We start from the raw sequence: 27275 nt of genomic DNA, 5'->3' as shown, positions 1-27275 counted from the left end.
TCAGCTGACTCCCGCGCTCTCTCCCTCCCTGGGCTGGAAAACGGGCAGAGTTGGCTGCTCCCTTCTTTCTCTGGGCAGCGCCCTTCTGCTCCTTCCCGGGTGGAGACGAGGTGGGACCACCCACCTGGCACACCTCAGGCATCCCTCTGCCCCTTGCTGGGAAGGTTTTCTTCCGTCCGCAAGGGAGCTCGTCCAAAGGCGTGTTACCACAAGGGGTCCCCATAAGGACCCAAAACCGCCGCCCCTCCCCCCCCGGCCGCCTCACACACTTCCCACCCGGCTCCCAACTGCGTTCATTAATACGCCCCGGGCTGAGCCACGCCCCTCCGCGCTCCGCCGCCTCAGAGCGCTTTCCCGCCAAGCGCGAACAAAGCGCCCTCCTCCTGTTCCCTCGCCCGCTCCAGGCAGCCGGGGAGGCGCCGCCGAGTTGCTTGACGCGCGCGGCTGGCATAGCGCTGCTCCGCCGCCGCCGCCGCCGCCTCTCTTCACGGGGCGTGTGTGAAAATGCCCTCACTCTCGCCCGCCCCTCCCACCTCTCCCAGGGACCCCTCGACGTTCAGCCGTTGATTCCGGCCATTTGCGCGGCTCTTTCCCGCCTCGCCGCCAGCGCGAAAGGGGACCCCAAGAGGCGCCTGCGCGAGTGAGCGCCGGAGGATTTGCCTCGGGGTCTTCGCGGGGGCTCTTCTTCTTCTTCTTCTTCTTCTTCTCTGCCCGTCCGCTCTGACGGGCGCGCGCCTCTCCGCGAGCGCGTGTATGTCTGCCGTGTGGCAGTTTCTGGAGGCAGAAGAAGACGGCGACCAAGCCGCCGCCGCCGCCGCCGCCGCGCCGTGCTATGTCCCTGGACTCCGTCCTGCCCCCTAAAGTGGAGATGAGCCAGACCCGAGGAAAGGAGAGCATCTCTTAAGACTCCCGAGCCAGGATGGCGCACCTGCGGCAGCCCCTGCCTCTCCTGGTGGTGATGCACAGCTTCCTCCCGCTTGTAAGTCTCCCGCTTCGCCTGCGCGCAAACCGAGTGCGCTCTTAGGCTTGGCCTCCCGATTTCTCTGCAAGCTTTAGGACCGCTGGAGAAGTTCGTAACGAACCGGGGTGGCTTTAGCATGAGGTCTTTCCTTTCTCTTTTTCGGGTTTTCTCCCCTTCTCCATCTCTTCTCCCACCCTTGCTCTCTCTTTTTTTTGGGGGGTGGGGAGTGGACCATCCATCTCAGCGATGCCAGGGAATGAATGGGGCGCGCACCTGCCTCTGCCGCCAACATTTCGCGCGGCTCGATGGCCAGATCTCTCACTAGCTGGCCGCGCCTGGGGTGTCTTTGGTTTGCGAAGGAGGAGGGTGAGCGTTTCGATTCGATCGCTTGGGCTCGGATGCTTGGTGGAAACTTTTCCCTTTTCTAAGCAGCCAAAGAAACCTACGGAGCTCCTGGGCGCACCTGGCGTCTCTTCCGATGCTGTCGTTTCGACGGGGAACACGCAACTGTTCGCTTTCGGAGGGGAAAGAATTCGACTGAGTTAGAGCAGCCCAGTAAAGCCCAAGGCGGGATTGCTTAACAATATCCTCTTGTTTTTTTTCAGTTTTCAACTGGGATTCCCGAAAGGCCTGTGTCCAACATGTTGAATATTGTCGGCTTTGGACTAAGGTTTTCGGATCTTCCATTTATCTGCTGTTAGTGTAAGGCTGCAACTCTAAACACAGCTACGCAGGAGTAGGTGCCCCTGAACTCAGAGGGGCTTTCCTCTGAGTAGACATGCCTAGGGTTGCACTGCCATAAGCCCTTTGGAAATCTTGGATAGTAAAGAACTGGCTTTTTACAATCATCTCCATATCTGGTGCCTCTAGAGAAAGTTAGTTACATTGTTGCTTCTTACAGTTTTCTAATTTACAAGAAATCATGTGCCTGTTGAGCAGATTTCGTTTTTTTGGTAGCTCATATATTTGCAGGCTTTGTTTCCTCAATATTACGATTCTGAATCGATGTTGTTAAACAGGATGTTGTGTGGTGCAACTATGAAGCAACTTTTTACTTAGAAGTCTTACATACTAATTTAATACATCAATACATCACCATCACCTTGTGTAGCCTTGTGGTACGTTGAAGACTAACAGTTGTGTTATGGCACAAGCTTTCGCGGACTAGGGTCCACTTTGGTTGGTCCTAAGCAATTTGCAAATAAGTTTATTTTAATTTATAATTAATATTTTATTTTGTTTTATCTGAGAATATTTACCTGTAAATAAGAATCTTGTACTGTTGACAGCCACTCACTCAAACAATAAACTACTTATGCAATTATCTGGTGCTCATGCAGCTGGACCCTGTGCATGTTTACTCTGGAGCAACTGTTTTCAGTGGTACTTTATTTTCATGTAACTGCATAGGATTGCAGCTTAAATTAAATTTCTTTGCTTTTCGTAGTTTGAAAATTCGTTTTACATTTCCTATAGATGATGTAAAAGTACAGTACTGCTGTCTATTCTCTTGCGGTATCTTGTGGCTTTGGGGTGGACTACAGCTCAGTTGTAAATACCTTTGCTGTACTTAGCAGTAAACCCTGCAGAATATAATGGGAGTAAACCGAAGATTGCAGTCAGAAGCAAATGGCAAAAGCTGGTTTGCTGAAGTTGTGGAGAACTCCAAGCGAGACACTGCTACTAACCAGAGTGTAGAGAATACAGTTGTAAATAGTTGTAACAAGCTTACTTGAATAACTAACTGGGGCATTAAATATATGGAGTAAGGCAGCAAAAGGAGCTAAATCAAACAAAAATAGCATTGCAATCGTATTTCATCATACTCCATTTCAGGAAGATGTTAATTGTTTGCACACAACAGGATACAAAGTTTTGTTTTTCTCCTCATGGCTGCATTCTGGCTGAAAGTTTATGTGTGTGTGTGACTACAGTCAATAAGGGGATGTGTAATAAACCTTGAAGGGATTAGACAGCCTCCTTAAGAGCTGGATTCTAATATTACAGCATGAGTTGATTGATTAGTTTTTGAGGAAGCTTATGGCAAATTCTAATCCGGTTTTGGATTGTGCTTGTCTTGTAATGTTGTGGGGCTGTTTTCCTTTTTCCTTTTTTTTTTGCTGTGGCACTTTATCATAGCAGTGAAGTGCGGAGCTGCAGCTCTGCGATAAGGCACTCATATTTGCTTTCACACTGCTTTGCTTTTTTGAACAATAAAAGGCTGTTTATATTCTTACAGCAGAGTTTCCAGCTAAACACCACACAGGGGTTAGGGATGTGAATGGAAAGCAGTTAATGGATTACAAAGTTGCTGGTCAGGAAAGAGGTAAATCGAAATACCCTGACCCATTTTTATTTTTGTTACTTTAAATCAACCAGATAATCAAAGGAACCGATTAAAACTTCTGATGGACATTGGTTTTATTCCACATTTTATTGGATGATGTCAACTTTTTTGCTGTGGCTTTACAACAATTGCTTTGTGTTGATTACTTTAAAGGATCAAAAGCTGTTTTCTTGTAAGGGGAGGGAAATGCACACAAGGGAGTACCTGTTCACAGCTGATAGCCTAACAGTTCCATGGGGAGTAGCTCATTTTCTGTGCTGTTAGAGAAATCTCCATCAGTGGTGTAATGAAACACTTTTATCATAGAATTCTTAAGAGGGAAGTAGTCCTAGAGTTAAAAAATTAATCCAAGTAACCCTGCAATCCTACACATTTTATTTATTTAGATTTCTATCATGCTCCCCCTTCCCATAAAAGCCCTTGGGATGGGAGTAAGCCCTATGGGACTCAATAACATATGCTAATTACAAATACAAAGCTGTGCTTAACATTTTTTTGCATATCATAGACACAGTATTACCATGTTGTCTGCTATTTAGTTGTGCACATGTACTTTTAAATGACCAGTGCCTTCCAGGTGTACAATTTGTAGAGTCAGATGACATGGACAATCAAAGATAGACATGGACAATATCCATAAACAGTAACAAGCATTTTTGCCAATGAGAGAAAGAAACGTTTAAAAACAAACAAACCAGAACTTCTTTTTTTATGTGGTGAAATTTACTGTAGAGTACAAAACTTTAAAAACACAAACATTGGGGGCAGTATCTTATGGCAACTATAATGAATTGGCAAGTCTCTCTGTGCAGAGAAATTCAAAAGGCCTATTTAATTTTGCTGTACCCATTTTGATTCCTTGTATAGATGCTATTTGAAGTTGAAGTTTTACAAAATCACCCTCTTGTTAATGATTCAATGAGTTTTCCTTCACAACAAATAAATTAGTCTCTCTGTTGTTGAAAAACATTTACTGCAACTGATAGGATGTCCTTGGTATACCACCTTGTAGGTTATACCTATTTCCCCGCCCCCAGGCTGCAGCCCCCGCAAACACTTACTTAAAAGTAAGTCCCACTGTATTCAACTGGGCTCACTCTCAGGTAAGTGTATATACGACTGCAGCCTTAGTGTAGGCAAAAATTAATAACCAAACATTTAATTGTAGACATATCTACACAAAGGTAAGCTACACTGTGTTCAATGGGGCTTCCTTCCATTGTTTATTTATTTCTTTTGTTTATTTATACACACATTTATAAGACTGTGTTTTTAGTTAATACAGGTTGTGAAGACAGTAAAAAGTGCTGTTGGTGGTAAAAAAAAATTGCACACCATCCATTTCCCCTGCAAACTAGATAGTAGCTAATCAAAGATAATTAAACTCACCATAATTCACCATTCGTTTAACTTTATGGTAGTCAATATATGTAAAACAATATTGCTGTTTCCAGTCAGTAATAATCTGGGTAGTTATTGGCTAAATAGTAAAAAGGAAAAAAAATGCTTTGTCCAGTACGTATTAAGGTCATAGCATACCATTTCTTTAAATCTAGTGTTAATGGCCATTCAGCTGTTTTGTTGCTACAAATTATTCAGTGTCATGTTAATAATTAGGTTAGAGGAGCCGTGCAATCTTAGGCACTAGCAGTAGAAAAGTGCCTTGTATAAGAGGATTTTACAACCCACTCCCTAAGGCACTGATGTTAACACTGAATCAAGCCTATTTAACAGATTCCTGCAAACAAATCCTGGTATATTATTTTTGTCATATCTATTACAATTTTCATTGGTGGTGCTTGCAAATGAAAAATAAAACTAAGCCAAAGATGTCAAATATATATTTCAAAACAGTCTTTTAAGAATCAGCTCCCAAATGAACAAAATTTAACGTTAAAAAAAACAACCAACGGAAATTTAAATAAAAATTGTATGGTGTTGCTGTCAAAACCTAGCTGCAGTGCTTTGCTGTTTTATACTCCACATTTTAAATCCATACAATAAATGAATCACAGCGCAGGCTTATAATAAAAGGGAAGTCCTCAGACTATGAACTGGTTCTGCAAATGGTGCATTAAGCTTTGCATTGCCTATGGATACAGAAAAGGGTTTCAAAAGCACTTGATGATGTTTATAGCTAACAGAAGTGCTGATGTATCTTTAATGCTTATTTGTAACTTGATCAAATGTGGTGCTATTTTGTTAAAAAGTCTTTTTCATAGTATGAGGGAAGGGGTTTTCCTTAAATTCAAATGGTGAGATAAAACAAAAACAAAAAACCTCGTGCAATATAAGTTTTCTTTTTTAAGTTGTTAAGTATGCAGTTTGTTGCTCTCTATTATTTATATTCAATTTGATATTTTTTGGTTAAAACGTATCTGTGTTTTAGCTTTTGGGTGGGTGTGGGTGTGGGTGTGTATTACAGAGTTAGCTGCCTTGATGTTTTCTTTTTTAAAATAGAATTATTTTTCAGTATAGATTAAGAATAAACTTCTTGATGATTGAGGTGCTTCTCATACAAGCATGGACTATACAGTAAAACAACTATTATTATTATTTTTAAAAGTAAATTAAGGGTCTTGCATAAAAGAGTTTTTTCCTATTGCCAACCAAAGTTGTGTGTGTTTTTTTTAAGTGTGAGATTCATACTGCTCCCCTCCATCCTGGGATAGCCTACTTTAAATATGTGCAAAATTATGTCACAATGCTAGGCATCTTTGTGATGTACCATTTTTGGTAAAATGTTGAAGGTACGGGATGTGACTGTGTTTAAAGAGAAAATTGACCAGACTTCTACATAAAACCCAGATTGTGGTTATCTACCTCCGGCTCCTCCCTTCTGAACCCACGCCCATCTCCCTGTTACCACACACTGCTCCTCTCCTCACAATTCACCTTTCACTACCATTCTACCCTGGTCTCCCAGATAACAAGAAGGAAACCAGGAGGACAGAAGCCATCAGCATTGCACAGTGCTTTTCCCGCAGTGCTAGCAAACGTGGTTCTCCATCTTGTATGCAAACATCGAAACATTTAAACAGGCTGCATTCTAGATACTCCACACGGAGCTTTTTTCTGTCATTCTTCCTTCAGTTCTGGAATTGTACAAAACACAGTCTCATGTTAAAACAGGGTTGCTTTCTGGAGGCACCACCTAGAGCTGCCTTTGTGTCTTACCTACAGTAAGCAAGGAGACAGGAGCTCTAGAAAGACAGAGGTCCCCCTTTTAAAAAAACCAACTAGAGTTGGACATTGGACTAGGCAAGGCTTATCAAATAATGTTCCATTATTTAAAGCATGAATTGATTAGTACCAGAACAAAAAAGAGGGAGATATTACAAAAATAAGCGAATGGCAATAAGTGAGGGCAGTGACATTAAATTCAGGTCAGCTGTATTATTTATTACTAATAATGAACTATGTGGAAGGTGGCAGTCAAGGAACCCTTTCTCCCATGGTCTATCTCCACAACACCTCGAGGCAATTAAAAAAAAGTTAGCTGCATTTTTGCCTTGCCTTTTTTGACATGTGGAAGTTTGGGCCGTATTTTAGCACAGGCACATAATAGGCAGTCAATTGACCGATGTTACAACCCTGCACAATGGATTATTTTTATTTGCCATTGCCACTTACGAACAAGTGGATCACTGCAAGTCTGGCTAAAATGTGGAAGTAGATACAGCAAAAACATTCCTATGATTTCCAAGAGTTAAAGTGATGCTAGAAGCGTACAGTATGAGGAGAGTCATACGCTTTAAATGTATGGTGTGTACATAAGAACATAGTAAGAGCCGGCTGAATCAGGCCACTGGCCCATCCAGGCCAACATCCTTTCCCTCAGTGGCTGACCAGATGCCTGTGAGAAAACTACAAGCAGGATTTGAGCACAAAAGCATTCTTGCCTCCTGTGGTTAGAAGCAACTGGTATTCAAGCAACCTTGGGCTGTTTAACATCTACATGAAACCGTTCAATGGGGTTATCTGGAATTTTGGAGTCCATTATCAGCAATATGCTGATGACACACAGCTCTACTTCTCCTTTACATCTGCAGGTATGGCAGTGGATATGCTGGGCCATTGTCTTGCCTTGGTAGTGGACTGGATGAGAGCCAACAAACTGAAGCTCTGTCTGAATAAGACTGAAGCACTGTTAGCTCCCTAGACTGAATGGATGGGAGATGGTCTGCTCTTGATGGAGTTATACTCCCTCTGAATGAGCAGGTACATAGTTTGGTGATACTGCTGGATTCTGGCTATCGTCTGAGGCTCAGTAGCCTCAGTGGTGCAGAGTGCCCAGCTGCACCCCTATCTGGACAGGGATAGCCTAACTTCTGTTGTTTATTCTCTCATAACCTCTAGGTTAGATTGCTGCAATGTATGCAGTGTTTTAGGACACTTGGCAAGCATTGCTGATTCTATAAATAATTTCAGGATTTGGAGAGAGATTAATCCTGTGAATCTTGTGCAATAGTTAGTTGTGAGAAGTACATTTTAGTTCATAAGTGCTTCAGTTATTTATATCAGCCATTGCCTACTCTTTAAAGACTTTAGGCAGTTTGCAATCTGTATATAGTTTATTTAAAGCAGAAGTAGAATTGTTATGGAACATTTTCCTCCTACAGGAATCTCAGATTCTATATAAAATGCTTGTTTTAAAACTTTATATTTTCCCTTATGGTAAATTTATAGTCAGTTGTACTGATGTACTTTTACTGTAATTTTAGCATAAGACTGGGGTTTAGGTGTGTTTTTTATAAAATATGTGATTGTATAACGAGAGGAATATGCTAAATTGTATGTGTATCAGGATTGCTATGTTAATTGAGGTGGGATGGATTGAGTTGCCTATAATTCAGCAAAGGGACTTGATTTTTAATTGGAGTTAATAAAGCTGATAAACGCTCATGCAATTTTTAAGCATATAACCAGTGTCCATAAACTTGAATGTAGCTATAGTGTTCAGTTTCTTTGTTGAAGGAGATCATGTGTAATACAGCATAAGACTTAACTAGACTTCTGAGGTGTGATATAAGCTCTCTCTCTGTATATAGACAAAGTATAGTTAGTGTCACAGGAAATAATACTGGTAAAATAGCTGCTGGTAAGGCTCCAGTGGTGACACGAATTTTTATATCTGGGTATAACAGTGATAAATGTCTAAGCTCATATCACTGGAAGACAGTCCAGAACACAAATGAGAATTGATATGCAGCATTTATAACTGAATTAACATACAGTGGTACCTCTAGTTATGAACTTCATTCATTCCGCAGGTCCGTTCTTAACCTGAAACTGTTCTTAACTAGAGACGTGCTTTTGCTAATGGGGCCTTTTGCTGCCACTGTGCCGCCAGCACACAATTTCTGTTCTCATCCTGGGGCAAAGTTCTCAACTCGGGGTAACTCTTCTAGGTTAGCAGAGTTTGGTACCTGAAGAATTTGTAACCTGCGGTGTTTGTAACTCTGTATATACCACTGTATATGAATCTCCCCTCACTCTAAAAAGGCTTAGAATTTTACAGGTCCATAGGTGAGTGTAGCTCTAGGGACCCTACACCTAGCTACCAGAAAGGCTGAGGGGTTGGCTATCCAAGTCCTGTGCCTGGAGAAGATTATAGGGAAGCATGGGAGCTGCTTCCAAATACCTGAAAGGCTGTCACAAAGAAGATAGGGTGGACCTGTTCTCTGTTACTTCAGAGGACAAGACTGGAACTGATGTGTAGAGATGGTAAAGAAACTCATTTTAGCTAGACATTAGGAAAAACTTCATAAAGAATCTTCTGCTTCAACAGTTTGTTACCCTGGGACTGTAGAACTAAAGGAAAGCATGTTCCGGCTGCACCCACCAGTCAACAGCTTGAAGCTGTGTGTGCATACGTAAGCTATTTTGGGTATGTGTGTGTGTTATTATAACCTATTGTGTTGTTAGCCACCTTGAGATTAATTCAGGTAGGATATAAATCTTTAAAATAAGTAAATAATATGGCACCACCCACATGCAAAATGTGTCAGCAGGTTTGGGTTGACTCCAAGGTTTGCATAAGTATGAAAATTGTTTAGGGGGACTCCCCCCAAAAAACAAAACCCCACTCAGTGAGGACTGAGCATACTCAGTAGGCATGACTGACTGTTGGAGGAGGAGGAAAATAAGGAAGGGGAAGTGGAATAGAGTATCCAGGAAATGGGTATGACTGGCTAGAACCCTGACCAGGAGCACTCCACCCTGCAACATTTTGTTTCAGGTCGCACTTATTTTATAGATGGAGTTACATATGTCATGAGGCAGAGCTGCCAAGTTGCCCCTAAGATTGATGGGGCCTGGCTTTCATTGTGTGTGAGAGAGACGTGACACATGATGCAACATTGTGTTGTCTGAAGGAGGCCAAGCATTCTGGAGGAGCTGGCCACTAAAACTTCACCATACTCGGCTTCCTAAGCCCCCTCAAACATTTAGGGGAGCAAAAATGCCTCAGTTTCCTACAGTTGGTGTGTCAGAATCTCACTTTTGCCATCAGAACAGGTTTCTTTAAAACCTAGATGTTCACTGCTGTGGCTTATTAGCATTTTAACATACAATTTTATTTTATTTTTCATTTCCTTCATTGCCCCCAGCCAGACAGCAAACCATACTACACACAACATTTGATGAAGGCAGGTGAAGAGCAGGTAGGCTCTTCTGCAGTAAGAACCACCTAGATGAATGTAAATATTGTGGAATTATATAAATACTAGCATTATGCAACCTCTAGATCCTTTTAGAGCTGGGTCAAGCAATGTGATGCCCTCCACATTGTTGGACTACAATTCCCATCAGCCCAAATCACCATGCCCAATGTTCAGGGATGATGGGAGTTGTAGTTGAGAAACTTCTGGAGAGCACTGTGTTGGTCTCCTCTGTTTTGGAGGACTGAAAAGTCCCAAGGCCCAGAAGTGTAAGAGATTCCAATTTATGCTTCTCTGTGGACTTACTGGAAGATCTAACTGCATCTTGCCCAGAGCACGCTCCAGAAGCCTCACTACATTTGTGTCCTTTTACTTCTAAAAATAATGATGCTTGATCCATAAAATTTAACTCTAAAAGAACAGTCCTGTGCTGTCAGTCTTTTGGGTGCAAGAATTATTTACCATAATACTGAAAGCCCCAGATATATGCACATCTATGTGCTCCAAAACATTCTGGCTGACTTCTGAAATCATCTGAAGTGTTTGTGCATCCCCATTAAGTTGGTTACACAACTATCTAGCTTATATTACATTTTCCTACTTACTGTGTGACTTCTTGCTAGTTTTTAAGGACCCATGTTTTGACAGATGGTAGTTCTTCCCCAGTCTTGACATTCTGGTGCTTATTCAGGCAGAGGAGTCACAGCTGACAGAGAACGTTGCCCTCCCTCTAAACCAAAGTGCAATTACTATTTGTGCTGTGATATTCCAAGCCTAACAACTGCAAGCTCAGAAGTGAACCCTGTTCAGCTTGCAAGACCAACTTCTTCAGAATACTTTTGAATTCTAGTTTTTACTGCTGTGTTTTTTGGAGTGGAATTTATTGTGTCAGGTTTCTCTTAGCGCTCAGGCAGTGTTTGCTATAATAGTTTTATAGCATAAGAAGTCTTTAGGATGCAATCATGTGCATACGTTCCTGGGAGTAAGTTCCACGGAGCTAAATGGGCCTGACTTCTGATGAGACATTTACAGGACTGAGTTGTTAACATTGTGTGTGCATAATTATATATATAGTGATAATAAATCGGCAGTGAACTGAGTGAGAGTGGGATATAGCTACTTTATTCTCTCTACTTTTCTTTTATGCATCTGAGTTACATTACATTGAAATAAGAATTAACTTATTTGGTTTTATTAAAAAAACTATCACACATGAATGGGTTGTTTCTTTGAATTTTTTTTAGATGAAATAAATTAAAGCTTTTGCTTTAGAGCATCTGGCGGCCTTAGAACCTAGTACATGTAATTACTACTGTTTATTAGGAAAAAAATTATGTAACTGTATGGTTGATTTACTCTGATGTGACTGGCTTAGCAGCTTAATTGGACTATGCAACAAACCAGAGCAAACTAGAAAAAAATTAATTAGCAGATTCATTTGAGGATGACTACAAGCCCTCTGTGTTATGCTTCACTTCACTGAAGGTGTACAATTGCAGGGTTCTGCTATGTGAATTCACACTGAAATCACCAGATTTGGGGAACTGCCAACACCAGATGAAATGGAAACCTAGGAATAAACAGCTAAGGTTGCAATCCTATACATACTTACTTCAGACTTAATGGAACTCATTTCTGACTATATTTGTATAGCAGTACAGACCTACTATGGATTTAAAATGCCTTGGCACCGGAACAATCGAAACCCGGAAGTGAGTTTTCTGGTTTTTGAATGATTTTCAGAAGCCAAACATCCGGCGTTTCCCATCCAGCTTCTGATTGGCTGCAGGACGCTTCTGCAGCCAATCAGAAGCCGCGCCTTGGTTTTTGAATGGTTCTGGGAGTCAAACAGACTCCCGGAACACATTCTGTTCAAGAACCAATGTACGACTGCACACTGTAAACCATGTTAGAGTTAAATGGAGATATATATTTATCAGTGGAATTAGTAAGTGAATCAAATAGGGTTAACAGTACCTTTACTTCCATAGAAGAAAGAAGCTATCTTTAAAAGAGGGCACTCATATCTCAATTGTTGTTCCATTAATGGCTTGTTCATCACATTGTTTCAAACTTTGCCACAAAGTCTCCACACCTTGAGTTGCAATAGGAATGGAGGGAGACATGGCCTCCCAGGTGAGGTAGAGCTAAGATTCTAGGTTCCTGGAAGGGAGAGTGGTGTGTTGGTTCAAATACACAAGCAGGAGTGTTGGATTGGCTCCACTGATATGTTTGCACACACCCCTGACCTCACCTCTCCCTGCCATTAAGCAACAGTGACGTACCTGCTGGAAAGCTAGCATAGCAGCTCCACCCCACCTAGTGACCTATTTCAAATCCACCTTTTTAAGTGAATCAACCTAATTCACACTTCCTGGATTCATAAACAGATCAGGATTTTTTTGCAATTCTCTGAATGTTATGAAATAGGTCTCAGCTGAAAACACACACACATCAAAACACATTTTAACATGTGAGCAAAAGACATATTTTTAAAATAAACATTTTGCACTAAAATATGTATTTAAGCAGGGACGCGGGTGGCGCTGTGGGTTAAACCACAGAGCCTAGGACTTGCTGATCAGAAGGTCGGCAGTTTGAATCCCTGCAACGGGGTGAGCTCCCGTTGCTCGGTCCCAGCTCCTGCCAACCTAGCAGTTCGAAAACACATCGAAGTGCAAGTAGATAAATAGGTACCACTCTGGCAGGAAGGTAAACGGCGTTTCCGTGCGCTGCTCTGGTTCACCAGAAGTGGCTTAGTCATGCTGGCCACATGACCCGGAAGCTGTACGCCGACTCCCTCAGCCAGTAAAGCGAGATGAGCGCCGCAACCCCAGAGTCGGCCACAACTGGACCTAATGGTCAGGGGTCCCTTTACCTTTATGTATTTAAGTAGATATTTAATATTGGATTCCCATACATGGTGTGGGTAGAGAATTGCAGATTAATGCAGAATTAAAATGGAGTGTACTTTTGGTTATGGAGGAACACATGGATGGGAAATATCCTGATCCGTCTATTTGTAAACATCCCAGAGTGAAACGGGATGAAGAACTTTGTAAAGCAATGTTGAATCTTGATCTCTGTGTAGCTGGAACATTGAGAATATTATAACATTGGAGCTTTGACAAGCATTGCTGGCTTGCTGATCCAATCTACCAAGAAGCCAGTTCATGGTGACTCTAGGACAAAACTAGGTGTCATGTCATTCCCGAAATTCACAATTTTAATCAAATAGCATGCATGGGGTGTAGGTTATCTGGATTGGGACTGTGGCCTGAAAGGGGCTTTAATTCTTTGCTGTCACTGCAGTTTTGATCTGAATTGAGTGTCTGTTTGTATAACAGCTTTCTAAAAACAAAAACAAAAACTCAGTTGTGTTTCTGTCAAGTTAACAGTGTTATCATCTTCACTTCCAAACTCTTTTCAGTTTTGTCAAATTGTTTCTTATTCGGTATATGTTTATTTTGTGTTTTCTGTGGTTCTAGTTATAGGACTCCAGTATTGCAAGCGTTTACCTTCTGTATCATGTCCAGGGCAACAACTGCTTCCATCAAACAGGATTTTCTTCTCTATAACCGCTATTGGTTATCCTTCATAGATCGTTCAGTAGGACTAAACTGGACATGAGGGGCGAATTCAGCTTGGTGCTATTATAGTCGTTCTGTCGATGCAAGTTTTTTTGCTTTTCAGATAGAAGGACCTCCTATTTCATTCCCCTGTATGCTGTTCTGGGGGTTCTCCTGACCCTCTAGAGTGGATTTGGGGGAAGCACAGAGGAAATAGTTCTGCTTGTCCACCAGATTAGCTGAATCCAGCCCTTAATATGCATGGTTTGGGGTTTTAAAAATAATGAACAGCAGGTAGAAAGGGAAATTAACTCTTTCCTTCCTTGCTGCAGTCCTGGGAAAAATCCATTGTCCCATACAGCATTTGCATTGGGAGGAAATTCCCCACAAGAACCAGAGTATCTTTGGGCAAAATCATATTCTAAGAATAATTTCCAGTTCATCAAAAGTTTGTGAAGGAGTGTCTTCACCCCCATTGTTCAGCCCGGACACTGATGTCCAGCTCCGAGAGCCTTCTGGCTCCCTCACTGCGAGCACCAAAGTTACAGGGAACCAGGCAGAGGGCCTTCTCAGTAGTGGCACCCGCCCTGTGGAACACCCTCCCGTCAGATGTCAAGGAAACAGACAACTATCTGACTTTTTGAAGACATCTGAAGGCCCTGTTTAGGGAAGTTTTAAATGAGTGATGTTTTAATGTATTTTTAATAGATTTGAGGCCGCCCATAGATGCAGATAATACATCCACATAAAAAGCTGAGAAGAAACATGGCAGCAGAGACAACATTAAGTCTCTATTTCAATATTAATGTCACTTCTAGTTGACCCTGAGTGATGTCAGTTTCTGAGAAGTGGAGATTACAGCATATACAGCATATTGTTTTACTGCATATTATATTGTGCCCCACCTCAGTATTTTATTTGAAGTGGCAAGTTTATAAATAATAAACAAAAGAAATGTTGGAAAGTTTGAAGGGGAGGGATATCTTAACTAATTTACTTGAGGCCAAAGTTATGTGGTTGGAGCTTCCAAGATAATTTTGCTTTTTAAAGAAATTTATTGCTAAAAGAAATACGTTGGACAATAGCAAAAAGTGCAACAGCTAAAGCAAGCCCAAGTTGCACCCAGTCAGGACAGTATTTCAGTATCCACTGGGATGTCATGGACACAGTACTCTGCGTGGTGTCAGCATTGTCAGCCCGCCTGTCGTATCTGACATTGTCATTGACATGCCTGACCAAAAGGTTCCCTAGGTGCCACTTCTGCTACTTTTTGACTCTCTCGCCCATCTCACTTGGCACATAGAGCATTGGAGTGAATGGGTTCTCAGCACATCAGTCATTTTTAGCAATGTGTTATAAGATTGCCCCCCACCCGTTTTTGTTTTTTTGTTTTTACAAAGAAAATGAAATAACATATACCCTGTTTCAGTAATGATATTCATTGCATTTTAAAACAACTGCCCAACTTAAAACAGGCTTAATTAAAATGTGTATGGGAAATGAAGTGCACTTACTTCATGTATCCATAGCACCAGAAATGAAATTCAGTCTCTGTTTCCTGTGTGTGTGTGTGTGTGTGTGTGATAGTTTTACTGGGTTTTGTTTGGTTTTTTTGAACTGCCAAGTTTGATGCAAGTGCACTGATTGCTGGATTTCTTTCCCACTACCGTTTGTGCTTTGCAAACCAATTTGATCTGCATTCTAACAGAATCCAGGCAACCTAGAAGTAGACTGGTACAACACCTTTGTCTTTTAGAGGTCTTCTGGGGCTTGTTATTTTAATCCGAGTGTAGACTGATTTATCACTTCAAGCATCTGTCAGCTGCGCTTTGTCTAGAAATTGATAGTGATAGTGTTGCTGATTTTTCAAGAGCAGCTGTTAGAGGTTCATTAGTTACACTCTCAAAGGGTGCAGATAACTGTAATATTTTCCTTTGTTAATTATCTCTTATGTGTTACAATAATAGAGGTTCTGGAATTCACTCAGCTTCCTGTCTACCAGAGCTATAAGGTATACCTTTAGCTTTAATTAAATAGTTCTAAACTCTTATTCCCTAGTTTAAAAGATGAGAGGCAGACAAAAAAAGTAGGAAACAAAAAAGAACATTTGCTGTAAGAACTTTGTGCCTGCTATAGGAAGTAGTTTGTGACAAATTTGTGGTAGTAAGATCATGTCTTAGCCAGGACATTAATTATTATACTGGAGTTGTCTCAAATTATTGGAAGTATTCGGTGAAGAAGGAGCAGAGCAGATATCAGACAACCCCATTTATTTATTCACACACTTGTTCTGTACACATATAAAGCAAAGATTGAAATTATTATTATTTTACATGAGGAGAGGGGAGATGTAAATCTCCAGTGAGGAAGTGGTCCCAAACTAGAGTCACTGATATTTTAAATGCCTATTCCAGCAGAACTCTGGCAAACCCTGTAGGCTCTATGGGTAAAGGGCTCCCTCTGGACTTCAGTACTACAGTATACTGTCAGCTGTCTCCCACAGGCCAATCAGGACTCCCTTTGGCTAGGCAACAGCTTAAGGTTCACTGACTCCTCTGGCCATGCCACACTTTGACCCTCATTGTGTGCTTGCCCTGGAACCACCAGCCCATCCTAGACCATGCCATCTACCTCTCTCCCTTTGGACCCAACCGGCCCTAGCCCTGGATCCCGTGCCTCACATGAGTGAAATCTTCCCCTCTTCTCTGCCTTTGCTCTATAGCTCCAACCAATTTCCTCCCATCCTGGAACCAAGCCAGACAGGGAATTTTTTTGCAAAGAAACAAACAAACACTGACACATAGCAAGGCAAAGAATTTGACTTCCCCTGCACATGCAAAAAAATATAAAAAAATGGGACTGTCACATATTGTTTGGATCTAAGAAAAAATGTACTCTGTTACTGACTTTTCTTATCAGTCAGTATTGGATGTGGCAGCACGCCCCTTGAAAAAAAAAGATAGGGGTTGGAGTTTCTTCTGGACCTTACTTTAAAAACACAAGAACAGACCTCTGCTGGATCAGGACAAGGGCCCATCTCATCCTGCGCACTGTTCTCGCAGTTGCCAGCCAGATTCCCGTGAAAAGCCTGCAAAGCAGAACCTGAGCACAATAGCATACTTCCTGTTTGCGATTCCCAGCAACTACCTTCAGTGGTGGAGGTGAATCAGGAGGACCCTGGCCCTCCATGATTTTGTATAACTATTTCTTAAAGCCACCCAAACTGGTCGCCCCTCGCTGCCTTTTGTGGAAGTGAATTCTTTAATTTAGTTATGCAATGAGTGAAGAAGTTTTGGGGTTTTTTAAAAAATCTGTCCTAAACTTAGACATATAAATGCAAAGCACCCATCCCAGTATTTTGAACAGGTGAGTTATTACCTTTTTCTGCAAAGAATTTGGCTCCCAAATGAAGTATATCTGCAGAACTTTGTAGACAGCCCAGAAGAGAAGCTGCATGCTACAATTAGCATCACACAGCCTTATATAAATATATATGTAATATATTTCAAATTAGTATTAAAATGACTTATCCAAAACGAACAGCAACAATGCATAATCAATCTTAAATACTTATTACCGGCTTGTAGGTTTACCAAAACAATACATTGCCTTGCTTAAATCAAGTGTTCGTTTGTAAAAATATATTGTGTCATTACAACTGTGCTCTTCCCTATTGACTTGCTGTGGATCAGTTTGGTTTGCAAACTTCAGACAAAGCAGAGAGGAACAAAATCACAGCCAGCTGTGCTGTGCTTCCAGATGTGAATACTGGAAGGAAATGGACCATGAAACCTGTTTTGCTCATAGCAGAGTCAAATCCAACTAACTCTAAATAACATCTCCTTGACTCTATTGCAAACTTCAGATTTTGGGGTTGGAGTATCTTGCCTGGCTCTCCCTCCCTTCCCCCATTTCATTTAATGTCCAACTTGAAGAAGCCTTCTGGAAAACTAAAATCCTGCTCACCAATTAGTAATATTCCAACCTAATAAAATATATACCTTATTGTAACCTTTGGGTTGTTTCTAAGGAGCCAACACCAACTATAATGTCTTAGGTTTGAGTTTCTTTAAGCAGATGGAACTGGTGGGAGCTGGTAGGATAGAGGGGTGCTGATACCTTATTTGAAACTCATAAATGTTCTATTTTAACTCTCTGTAGCAACACATTGACCAAAGTGTTTAAGTTATCAACAGGGTCCTTTTTGATCAGTAGTGTTACCTGTTGTTTAGCCAGATGGTCAGGATTTATGAACCTCTCAAAGTCTTGAAGGAAATAGTTGCAAGGACAGTTTGTTCAGACTTTCTGCTTTTTAAAAAAATTAAAGGGTTTGTTGTGCATAAAGGAAAACCAGGTGGCATTTTCGTAAGAGGTCAGTTTATTAAGATCGCACTGACTTTTGTTACTGCCTACCCCTCTGACTCTTCCTGATATATTCACTTGGGGTGCAAATGCTTGACTCTTAAAAGCACATTTCCTAAATCTCTTTCAAGACTATCTCTGAGCACAGCGGAGCCTCCTGGGGACTGGAACATCTGTGAACTTTTCTGCAGTTGGGAGTATATCAGCACTATAGCTTGTTCAACCAGCAGAGCTAACCAACAGATAATTACAGTTTGAAATTAGTATTTTAATGAACTGATTTTAGCAAAGGTAAAATGAAATCTCCCAGGCATTAAAAAAAAAGTATGCAGGAGGGGAGAATCATTAAACTCTAAAGTTCAGCAGATGGGTGGTCAGCAGGTGCTTGTTGAAAATGAGTGCTAGCTGTGCTTGTTTCAATCAGCAACCCACAAAAAACTAATTTGGGTGCTGTCCAGAGAGGTGTCGGAGCATCTGCATGTGCATTGTAATTTCTTGGGGAAATGGGAATCATTTATACTTCTTGGGGAGCAAGTATTTAAATGGTAAATTGAAAATGTCCTCTAACATGCAGTTAACTAAGGGTTGATGCACATCAAAAATGATGTTCCCATTTTTGGGGAACACAGGTATAATCATCCTCAATCACCATTTTTACCTGTAGAGTAGAGCTGAGGAACCTCTGGCCCTCCAGATATTGCGGAACTACAGTTCCCATAATCCCTGACAATCGGCTGTGTTGATTAGGGCTGGCGGAAGCCATAACAGCTGGAGGGCACAGGTTCTCCAACCCTGCTGTAGAAGAATGAAGCAGATGCCCCAGTAATGTAGAGATAGGAAGCAGTAGCTAGGGAGCCCCTTTCCTGAATTGCATTGCATTTTTATCGCATCTGCCATCTTAGGAGTTCAGGGCAACATATAAGAGCATGGGTAGGCAAACTAAGGCCCGGGGGCCAGATCTGGCCCAATTGCCTTCTCAATCCAGCCCGTGGACAGTCTGGGAATCAGCATGTTTTTACATGAGTAGAATGTGTGCTTTTATTTAAAATGCATCTCTGGGTTATTTGTGGGGCATAGGAATTCATTCATTCCGCCCCCTCCCAAATATAGTCCGGCCCCCCACAAGGTCTGAGGGACAGTACACCGGTCCACTGCTGAAAAAGTTTGCTGACCCCTGTATAAGAGCAAGCTCTCCCCCAGTTTCCGTACACATAAATCTACTATGTATGAGTATATTTGCTTGTATTTAGCTTAAAAGTAACAAATCTTTGGCCATTGCTGGACTATTTATTTATTTCATAAAATTTATATACCCCTTGATTTCAAACAAACAAAGCTCAAAGTGCTTCCACAGCTCACATTATCGCTAATCATTTGTCATGCTGGCTAGGGCTGATGGGAGTTCACACCACAAGTTAGCTACCCCTTGATTTAAGTTTTTTAAAACGAAAACGAAAACAAAACTGAAAATAGATTCCCAAACTAAAACTTTCAATTGTGCTGGTCATGCATACACAGGTAGCGTTATGACACTATTTAGCCAGGTGGCTGCAGTATTAAGTAGCAGAATCTAGAATGTGGAGACAGCAAGCTGGTGGATGATTGCTGCAGGGAAGACACGTAAAGCAACTAATCAGAGGTCCAGCATCCCTTCAGGAGCCTAGACAGTTTCAGACTACTGTACTGTACTTGAATTTCCCTCCTAAGTGAGGCTCTTTGTGCCTCACAGTTAGTTGATTCCACGCAGTGGCATTGCGCCTCCAGCTCATGATAAACACACACACACAGCTTTATTGCGATCCATAAACCCAAAATACACAGTACAACAGTAGTATATATCAACACGTGTTAAGATCAGCCTTGCTAGCCTACAGAGGAGCTTTAACCTGTACATACTGATTTCTGATAATGATAAACTGTCTGTTCCAAAAACAAGATGGCAGCAGTTACTGCTGTTTTCTTACCCAACATATTACTCTAGCATGAGTTGCTAGCTATCACTAACTATTTAGAATGTGGAGGTGTGAACTTAATATTTTTCCTATGTTTTCAGCTTTTACCATTTTATCTGTTAGCCACCTTGTGTCTCAGTCTGGGGAGTAGGTGGGATATAAATAAATAAATATAACAACAACAAAATAAGATTATTCAAGCGGTGCTAGATAACAGGGACAAAACTACAACTGAGTTAAAATGGATGCAGTTGAATATAAACCATGCTCAGGCAAGACCAATTAGTTTCAAATGTTCTACTCTTAAGTATGATTTAGTTGGATATTGCTCTTTGCAAGGCAATGCTGAATGTGGCGAGTTTTTTTCCCTCTTGTCAATTGAACAAGTTTTTGGTGGTATTTTCTAAAAAGTTTTTTTAAAAAGTTAAAGCTTTGGGCAAGCCAAGAAAAGTTTGCAATTATCTCCCTTCTTCCTTTGTCGAGTTTTGTTCCAGGCTTCTATTAGTATTTATCAGCACTAGCAGCTTTTCAGAAAATGATATATTACACGGGAAAATATTAATATCTTCAATTAGTATTCTGATATATAGTTCACTTCTGTCATTCCTCATCTACTTTCTGTCATTTTCCTATTATGCTTCTCTGACAATTCCCTAAAGATTCAGAAGAGATATGGCTTTGGGGGAAGTTGCACCACTAATCATGAATAGCCGTGTTTTGTGCAGCTGGATCTGCTTTCCAGTTTTGTCAGCAGAGACGTTGGTGTGCTTGTACCTCTACAGGGAGGATAGTTCTTTATAAGATTCATTTACAAGCAGAAAATTTAATGGGCTGCAAGATTTGATCATGAGAGGGGTTTTTAAAAAAATAAAATCATTATTTCCTGCTGAAGCAGCTTGTCATTTTAGTTAACTACAGGAGACAGGACAGAATTGTTAAAGCAATCCAATTATATATGTTATTGAACAAGGGAATTCTGGCCACTTTTCATTAACATAGTAAAACTGTAATAACAGAAGGTGCTTTACCCGTTGCTTGGGTGGGAAACAGAATTTGTACATTCCTAATGTGATAGTGACTTGCCCTGATCTCCAATCCCACCCCAGAACTGTTTGTGAAAGCCTGTTTTCCACTTAACCCTATGATATACTACTGGGGATTGGGACGGAGAGGGGATCAGACGTTGTTCAGCCTTCAACTGCTTTCTTTGAAAGCTGCGTCTTTGCTGTTCTGACTCAATGGATGGCTACGCAAATGATATTTTTAAACTGCAAACACTGAAATTCACTCTTCAATTATTACTTCTATGATGGGGCGGGGGGTGGGATAGGTACAGTCACATATTGTGTGATGGCTATTTAAAAAGATCCAAGTGTAAAGATGAAATCCACAGTTAACATTGGACTACAATGTGGATACTTAAAAAACCCCAAACAAGTCTCCAAATACAGTGTGGGAGGAACCATTCTGCAGTGGAAGATGGAGATGGGGGTGGTGGGATTTGTTTTAGTTTGCATTTAATGGCAATGTAATGGGAATTGGGGTTGCTTGTGCGTAAGCCGCCACTGCTCCAAGCTGGGTTGTCTGGCTGAAACTTTCCCTGGCTGGACAGCCCTTACACCGTGGCTGTCTCAATCACTGGCAGAATCCGTCAGTGGGCGTTTCCTGAACTTCTTCCAACATAAAAGTTCTTTGACACCAAGTCTCCGCCTAGCCTCCCTGCGCGGAAGCTTTCTGCGCAGAGTGGGCATGCCCAGCGGAGGTCCTGTGCTCTCTCCGCTGGTGGAAGAGTCTCGGAGCCCTCCCTCTCAGCCTCCCCTTTCCTCCTGGCATCACGCTGATTTCCTTCCCCAGAGGAAGCTCTCCCTCTCTCCTTGCTGGTTCCCTCTCCAGCGTCATTGGGGAGCCGTACCTCCACCCTTGGCTCCGATGGCAGTTCCCTGACAGGCAAACCTATCTCATTAACCCCTTCTGAAACAATATGCAAACCAAGGGCAGGATCCAGCTAATGAGTCCTACTAGCAGAAGCCTCAGGGCATAGTTTCACCAGGACTTAACTCTGTTCCTATTCTGTAAAACAGATGAACTGTTCTGCTGCATAAGGGTGAATACAGTGGTGCCTCGGTTTAAGAACAGTCCAGTTTAAGAACGATTTGGTTTACAAACTCTGCAAAACTGGAAATAGTGTCCCGCTTTGAGAACTTTACCTTAGTCTAAGAACGGAATCCGAATGGTGGAATGGCACTGGCTGCGGGAGGCCTCATTAGGGAAAGCGTGCCTCGGTTTAAGAACGGTTTTGGTTTAATAATGGGACTTCTGGAACGGATGAAGTTCGTAAACTGAGGTACCACTGTACTGCAGTTTCAAGACAGGGATAAGGGATTAGCATCACAAGAGTTCCACATGAAGGGCAGTTTTGGAGCCGCCACTCACAGCCCCTTGTGCCCATTTTCTCCTTCCTCATAGCATCAATGCAAATGTAACAAGAGCAAAATGCTTTAGCAACAGGGGTGGGGGAATTAGGGGGGTATTAGAACTGAAGGTTAGTACTACAAGCATAGGTACAAAATACATTCCAGAAAATGAATATGGTATGGATTTTCAATATAGTGTAGCTAATAAGTACATGCTACTTAAAATCTTAACGCCTTACAGCAATCACATATGCTGCTACAAAACCTATCACAGCCTTTGCCTTTAGGAAAAGCACATTTAATTATCAGTAAGGTCCAGGCTCTGCTTATTATGTTGAATTATTAGTGTCTGTTATAATTTTCTTACAATAAGAGAATTGTAATGGAATATAATGTGATCAGTTTAGGATTGCATTTTTTTTTAGTGTAATTGACAACAGTGGCGTAGTGTGGGTTGTCAGCACCCAGGGCAAGGCAAGTAATTTGCGCCCCCTAACCCGTGGATTTGCGCCCCCTAACTCTAACCCCCAGATGTTGCGCCCAGTGCGGCTGCCCCCCCCCCCTGCACCCCCCACGCTACGCCACTGATTGACGACAGTTGGAGACTTCATTATTCTTGCCTGGCTTGAGTGTAAGATGCTGAAAACTTGTATGATATTGCATGACTCTAATGTGCATGCACTTGCAGAATTGGTAAGCTTTGTCAAGTCATGAATTATGTAAACGTTTACTTTGTTCTAGCATTTAAGTTAGTTTGTATTGTTAAAGCAATATATGAGCAAAAAGAAAAGGAAAAGGAAAGAACCATGGAGTAGTTATGAGGCTGCATAAGAGATTTTCCTTTTGTTGTGATTTAAATGGTTTCTTTACAGCTCTTTCTTAATATTAATGCCTGAGATCCTATTTAAAACATTACCTGGGCCCTTCTGCATGTGAAGGCATGTGCCCTGCCACTAAGCAATAGCCATTTCCAGGGAATATATTGTTACTCACCACCACAGTCTCCATGAGCTGTGTGAGATTCCAAGGGTGCACCAGGGTCTGTGGAGATGATTAGCCAGAGCTCAGGGTGGGGGCATGTTCAAGCCCTGGATTCTTCATGTAGGATGGGAAAACCTGTGTCAGAAACCCTAGAGAGCCACTGCCTTTCATTGTAGACAATACCAAGCTAGATGAACAGGTGATTGCCTTAGTATAAGTTAGATGAAAACCTTGAACTAGGATATAACCCCGATATCCACATAACAGAGAAAGCAACGAATGTTCTGTGAAAGCTTCTGCCCCATATCTTGGATAACATTAAGGTTAATCTCTCCCTGCACCAATAATTTAGTATTAAGAAAATGCAATATTTGTTGTTGTTGTTACTCATGATTGTTGCACTGTTGTATTTGTGCAACTGTTATAATTATGTTTTATGTATGTTGCTGAACATTTTAAATGCTTTTTGTAAAGGCTTAGATTTCACACACCATTTGAGAAGATGTTTGTACTTTACATTGTGGGATTTTGTTGACCCCAATAACTTACGGACAACTATTCTGTTTTACTGGAAAGGAGGAGGTCTAAGTAAATACATGTTTTGTTTTACATGCAAATGGTGTCATGCTTACTAACTTCTACCAGGTGTTTTATTTGGATGGCTTTGTTGGGGTACATTTGCTGGTGGGGGGTTAAGTAGAAGCCTATAGACTTCATATGTCACATTTGATTTGTATAAAAAGTAGGTTTTCTAAAATACAGAGATAAATATCATATAACGCTAAACCATTATCACAGAATGAGTTTTCTGCCCAAAGTCCAGTATGTATCAGTTTCTATTTTAAGCAAATACAATCTTCTTTAAAAAAAGAGAAATAATTAAAGATGATTTTTCAAAGTGATTTATATTAAGAGGAAGATTAGCAAAGAACTGCAATGCACTTTCCACATAAAACTGGTATTTAAGAATAAGATTTTAATCTTTTTATATACATGTGTGAATAATTCAAAAAGGTTATTGCTCATTAAGTACTTGCAACCTAGTTATTAACTAATTTTATTTTACCATTCTTTTAAGTACTTAGAATGTAGTGCGGTGTTGTTGTTGTTTTAAAAATACACATTTCTCTGTGGCTCCTTACAGATAAAAAGGGAGGGAAATGACCAAAAGAATCCATTGCCCTACTGAAACCATTTCTGTGAGAGAAAAGGATGGGACCTGCTGGTAGTGATTTTGAGGATCAGAGAGATGGGCAGAAGCATCTAGGAAGCCTCTCATTAACTGAGGATGGCAAGAGAAAGATGGCAGGGCTATGGCATTGGAGATTTTAGGAGGTTCAGAATCTTGCCCTACAGAAGAGTCTCCACTCTTTCTTCAGATGCAGTCAGGTGTGATTGCCACTCATTCAGGCACATCTAAAAGGGCAGAGCATGTATCTAGAACCTAGCAGAACTGAGCCCAGTTAACAAAATAGTCACTCAATATCACAATGCAGATATAAGCTGTCTTGAGTGTTTTCACAGTAAAGTCAGGGCAAGAATCTTTTAACTTAATTTAATATCACATGTTAGTTTTTAATATTTATCTTCTTCTCTCTCTCTTTTGAAACAGATCTTTTGTGATGCTAAGCAGATCATCCATGCCACAGACTTACTAAACTGGGAAGACAAAGATCCTGCAGACACACTAGTTGATAATGTAGTCAATTCGAGGATCATCAACCCTTTACGCCTCTTTGTTAAGCCATCCCCAGCACTGAAACATGGACAGATGTCATATTCAGACAGTATAGACAACTTTTGGGATTGGTTATCCAACATCACTGAGGTTCAGGAATCTCTTGCACGAACTAAACGCAGACCAATTGTAAAAACTGGGAAATTCAAGAAAATGTTTGGGTGGGGTGACTTCCATTCTAACATCAAAACTGTGAAGCTGAATCTTCTCATAACAGGGAAAATCGTTGACCATGGCAATGGAACCTTCAGTGTTTATTTCCGGCACAATTCCACAGGCCTTGGAAATGTTTCTGTGAGCTTGGTGCCACCTTCTAAGGTGGTGGAGTTTGAATCCTCACCACAGTCAACGCTAGAGACCAAGGAGTCCAAGTCTTTCAACTGTCGAATTGAATATGAGAAAACGGATAGGGCTAAGAAAACTGCATTGTGTAATTTTGACCCTTCGAAGATCTGCTACCAAGAGCAGACACAAAGCCATGTGTCCTGGCTGTGTTCTAAACCATTTAAAGTCATCTGTATTTACATTGCTTTTTACAGCGTTGATTACAAACTGGTGCAAAAAGTCTGTCCTGATTACAACTACCACAGTGAAACACCGTATTTGTCATCTGGATGATATAATCCATTCTCTCCCTACCCCCCCCCCCAATGACTGATAAATCAGTGTATTGATAAGCTGTCTAAAATTCCACTTTAAGCTTCTTTTGGACAGGGATTCCTAATCAGGTTATAGCAACAATAATCTCTCTCCCAAGAGAAAATAATCCTCTCTTGATGGGCTGGTTCACCTGTGCATGTTCTTCACTTGATGGCTACAACATCAAGTGGCAATTTGCATGTGTCAGTGAACACCCTCAAAGATCAAACACCATCAATGGCACTTTCATAGCACTTGGAAGTCTTTCAGTGAAATCAATTCAACATTTCTGCTGCAAGTTCAACATAATGTCTAAGCAAGTGATGTTCATGAGTATGTGAACTGGCCCTAAGTTTAAGCTGTTGCCATATATATTTAGGCATTCAGATAACAAAATGTCATTTCAAAAAATGAATAATCATTTGTTATTGTGTCTGTTCCCATCAGTTGTAGAGGAAACACCAGACACTGCCACTATATGGACAAAGAGAAACAACAGACCCCATGCAAGCAATGTACACATTATCTGTCTTCTCTAGGAGTTGCTGGAATAGCAGATTAATATTTAGAATGGGGGGGAGCACACTTCATTGGTGTTAGAGGAAAGTCATAACACGACTGCCAATAAACACGTCAGGGTAAATATTGAGGTTCAAGTAGAGATGTCTGTAGAAATTTTGAGGGAAGTCAAGACATTTCCAGAAGATTTGGATGGGAGTACTATTATAGGGAGGGGCTTGCCCAACACTAGAGTTCCTATGAATTTTGCCTAAAGCTTTGGCAAATGTTCTGTAGGAATTGAATATTTAAAAGAATTTCTATGAGATTTGTATAAACTGTCTTCATGAATGAATCATTCACAAGAGCTGTCACTGACTTGCCATTGAGCTTGAATACAGCAGAACTGAGCCCAGTTAATGCAAGTGAGGGTGGGTCAGTTGCTCACCTCTGAAGCCATGCTTAAAAGCCATGTTTTAGAACGACACCTTCCATTTTCATAGTTGTTAGTGACTGAGACCCACTAATGAGCAAAAAAAGTGTGTTCTGGGTTTATTGCCCAACTCTAGGCTGTGTCCTCCCCCTTCAAATGTGTGGCTAGTATCTTTTTAGTGCCAGATTAAAATTTATCTTTTAGCCCAGACATTTTAAGGGTGTAGTGAGTTCATTGGTTTTTGTTCAGTCTGCCCTTGCTTTATCTGCTCCTGTTACCTGTTGACATATTTTATGGGTTTATTTCATTGTACTGTACTGCTTGTTTCGTTTTTGTTCATTCTAAATGTGAGACCCCCCCCCCACTCCAACATCAGTATAGACTAAGCTGTTTAAAAGTGCTTTTGACAAATGAATAAAATCAGCCAAGTACAGGAAATGGAGGGAGCTTGCCTCCCATGTCAGTGGTCAGAACATACAAAAGTATATCGATAGAGCCACATAATACAAAAAATATTTAAAATACGATTGCTGTGCTTAAGCAGGCGAATCCATACAGTCTGTCATTAGCACAATGCAATCACACTCCTCAGGGCAGGGCAAATATGGCCCCTTCGGCCACTCTGTCTGGCCCTCAGGACTCTTAAGAGGCCACACACCCCTCCCCAGGCCACACTCATCATTCACTGTTCTGCCCTCTTGGAATTTATCCCTGAACTC

General features: G+C 41.3%; 1 protein-coding gene across 1 annotated transcript; it reads left to right on the top strand.

The window, feature by feature from the left end:
• Positions 1-707: 707 nt before the first annotated feature.
• On the top strand, positions 708-26768 carry NXPH2 (neurexophilin 2). Its single transcript, XM_079994813.1, has 2 exons — positions 708-979; positions 24861-26768. Exons 1-2 carry the CDS (start codon positions 920-922, stop codon positions 25602-25604), a joined length of 804 nt encoding a protein of 267 aa, XP_079850939.1. The 5' UTR covers positions 708-919; the 3' UTR covers positions 25605-26768.
• Positions 26769-27275: the final 507 nt, after the last annotated feature.

The sequence above is a fragment of the Podarcis cretensis genome (genome assembly GCF_951804945.1).
Source record: "Podarcis cretensis genome assembly, chromosome: 1".
Taxonomy (NCBI): domain Eukaryota; kingdom Metazoa; phylum Chordata; class Lepidosauria; order Squamata; family Lacertidae; genus Podarcis; species Podarcis cretensis.
This window is presented reverse-complemented; position numbering and strand designations above follow the sequence as displayed.